We start from the raw sequence: 2585 nt of genomic DNA, 5'->3' as shown, positions 1-2585 counted from the left end.
TTTTAGACTATAATAGACTCCTGTTTCAGATGAATTCTAGTAATATATTTTTTTAAATAAAAGTAGGTTTAAATGAATTCAGGGTTAGTTGCTAAGCCTAGGCTCGCAAAAATAATTGAGATATTTTTTTATATTTGCCACTGATTCTATTGGTAGAGAGAATATAAACAATAATATAAAAAGTAATTAGACAGGAATATGTAAAAAGAAAAATTTGTAGTATCAAAACTTATGAGATTTACAAAATACCATAAATTTATCAATTATATCAATATAAATTTATAATACTTTGGTATTTTGGACTGGACACTTCTGTCTCAACAATAGAGCTATTCATTGAGATGGCATTGTTTTGATCTTGAAGTAAAACTCAATTAATCCTTAGCCATATCCCTTTTTTTTTGTAAGCCCATCCGGTTTCCAAGGCTTCGCCCTGACTAATCCGGATCCGACCCGTGTCGCGCACCTTGCATGGTGGGGGAGTCTTCCAGTGGAAATTTTCTGCATTCACAAGGACTCGAACCCGAGACCTTACTTAAGCGATATCAAGCCGCTTACCACTTGGATCAACTCCCATTGGTTTAGCCATATCCCTTTTTCATATGAAAACAAAAGATATTTATGGCTTTAATTATCTCCTCATATGCTTCCTTTCAAGTGAAGACCAAATTCAACTTCTGAAACTCAACTTATAAAAATCATCACTCTCTTTCTTGAAAACCATCATCATTCATCAACCAAATTCAAGATCCATGAGGTCCAAAACTCAGTCTTCTCCCATTAACTTCAAGCTCATTGTCTTCTGTATCTTCTTCCTCTCCATTTTTCTTCTAGTTCTTTGGTCAAATTTATCATCTTCTCAATCAAATTCAACTCCAACACCAAGAACCCACTTATCATCATCAAATTCAACCATCTCAGAAACTGATCAAGATCAAGAACAAGAACTCGAACAAGAACAAGAATCAGCAACAACCTTAACAACACCTACTTGTCCACCACTTCCCTTAACATGCACCAAAACCCCACCATCTTTAGCCAATGCATTAGTCCACTACGTAACCACAAACATCACCCCACAACAAACCCTAAGTGAGATCTCCATCTCATTAAAAGTCCTACAAAAGAAATCCCCATGCAATTTCCTAGTCTTTGGTCTAGGTCACGACAGTCTCATGTGGGCATCTCTTAACCATGGCGGCCGGACAGTTTTTCTCGAAGAAGACAAGTCATGGATCGAACAGATCAAACAAAAACAGCCCATGTTAGAATCATACCATGTGAGTTACGACACCAAAGTACACCAAGCCGATGGGTTAATGGAGAAAGGAACCGGAGATGAAGAATGTAGAATAGTAAGTGATCCGAGATCATCTTCTTGTCAGCTTGCTTTAAAAAGCTTCCCTAGTGATGTGTATGATACAGAATGGGATTTGATAATGGTGGACGCGCCGACTGGGTACCACGACGAGGCGCCGGGGAGAATGACGGCGATCTACACAGCGGGGTTAATGGCGAGGAACAAAGAGAGCGGAGAAACTGATGTGTTTGTTCATGATGTTGATAGAGTTGTTGAAGATAAATTTTCTAAGGCATTTCTTTGTGAAGGGTACTTAGTTGAACAAGAAGGAAGGTTAAGGCATTTTATTATTCCTAGCCATAGGACTCGTTTGGGCAGACCCTTTTGTCCTTGAATTTAGAGTTTTCTTTCTCTCCTACATAATTTTAATTTTAAATCCATGTTCACATTTTATTAATTTTTTTTCTTTGGAGATATTTTTATAATAAATTACATGGGTAATAGAGTGGTTTCTTGTGATTTTTTGAATTTCATTTTATAGCTCTGTCTTGCTAATTTCTAATTTGGATCATTATTAGTTTGATGAACTTTGTGAGTTTGTTTTTTGTTTTTATTTAAAGCTACTTGATGGAGTCTGCCTTCTGAACCGGTGAGTAAGACCTGCAAAACAGGGTAGAAGCTAACCGGACGGTGGTTGTCCGATTAACTCTCCGATGCTAAAGTCAGTTTAGAGCTTTGAGCAGCGTTTTTAGCATATGAATGTAATTGTAATTCTAGGCATACCCCGTGTTCCTTTTATAGTAGTCGAATATACCTAGTAGAGTTGTATTAGGCAGGTGAATCCTACTTTATAGGGATTCGGCAATATTGTAGAGAATCTCCTGATTTGTCGTGATCTACCTTAATCTGATAAGAGTCCTATTTAGGAACGTCTTCCTAAATAGTCTTATCTTCCTAAAGTAGAGCTTATCCTTCCATATGTAGTGTTTGTGTCCGAATAGGACAATATTTCCATACTTAGTCGATTACCCGAATCCCGGACCTGACGCGCTTTCGGCGGATCATGTGGGATTCGGTCTTTATTAGCATGTCACCGAATCTTAAGGGATTCGGTGTCTCCTTCATATCTTCGGATCTTCAGGGGGAGTCCGGTATTACCTGAGAGTGGATCTCCTGCAACTCGCCTCCATTATACTTACAATAGGATTCGGTATCCATTACTACTTTCATTAAGTGTAAGGTGAAACTACAAAAAAAAGGAGACATTTCTCTAGAAAAAGATAGC

General features: G+C 37.8%; 1 protein-coding gene across 1 annotated transcript; it reads left to right on the top strand.

The window, feature by feature from the left end:
• The first annotated feature begins 587 nt into the window (after positions 1–587).
• On the top strand, positions 588–1819 carry LOC126666721 (glucuronoxylan 4-O-methyltransferase 3-like). The gene has a single exon (XM_050359575.1). The coding sequence runs from the start codon at positions 753–755 to the stop codon at positions 1692–1694; it is 942 nt and encodes a 313-aa protein (XP_050215532.1). The 5' UTR covers positions 588–752; the 3' UTR covers positions 1695–1819.
• The last annotated feature ends 766 nt before the right edge of the window (positions 1820–2585 follow it).

This window comes from Mercurialis annua, linkage group LG2 (assembly GCF_937616625.2).
Source record: "Mercurialis annua linkage group LG2, ddMerAnnu1.2, whole genome shotgun sequence".
Classification (NCBI taxonomy): domain Eukaryota; kingdom Viridiplantae; phylum Streptophyta; class Magnoliopsida; order Malpighiales; family Euphorbiaceae; genus Mercurialis; species Mercurialis annua.
This window is presented reverse-complemented; position numbering and strand designations above follow the sequence as displayed.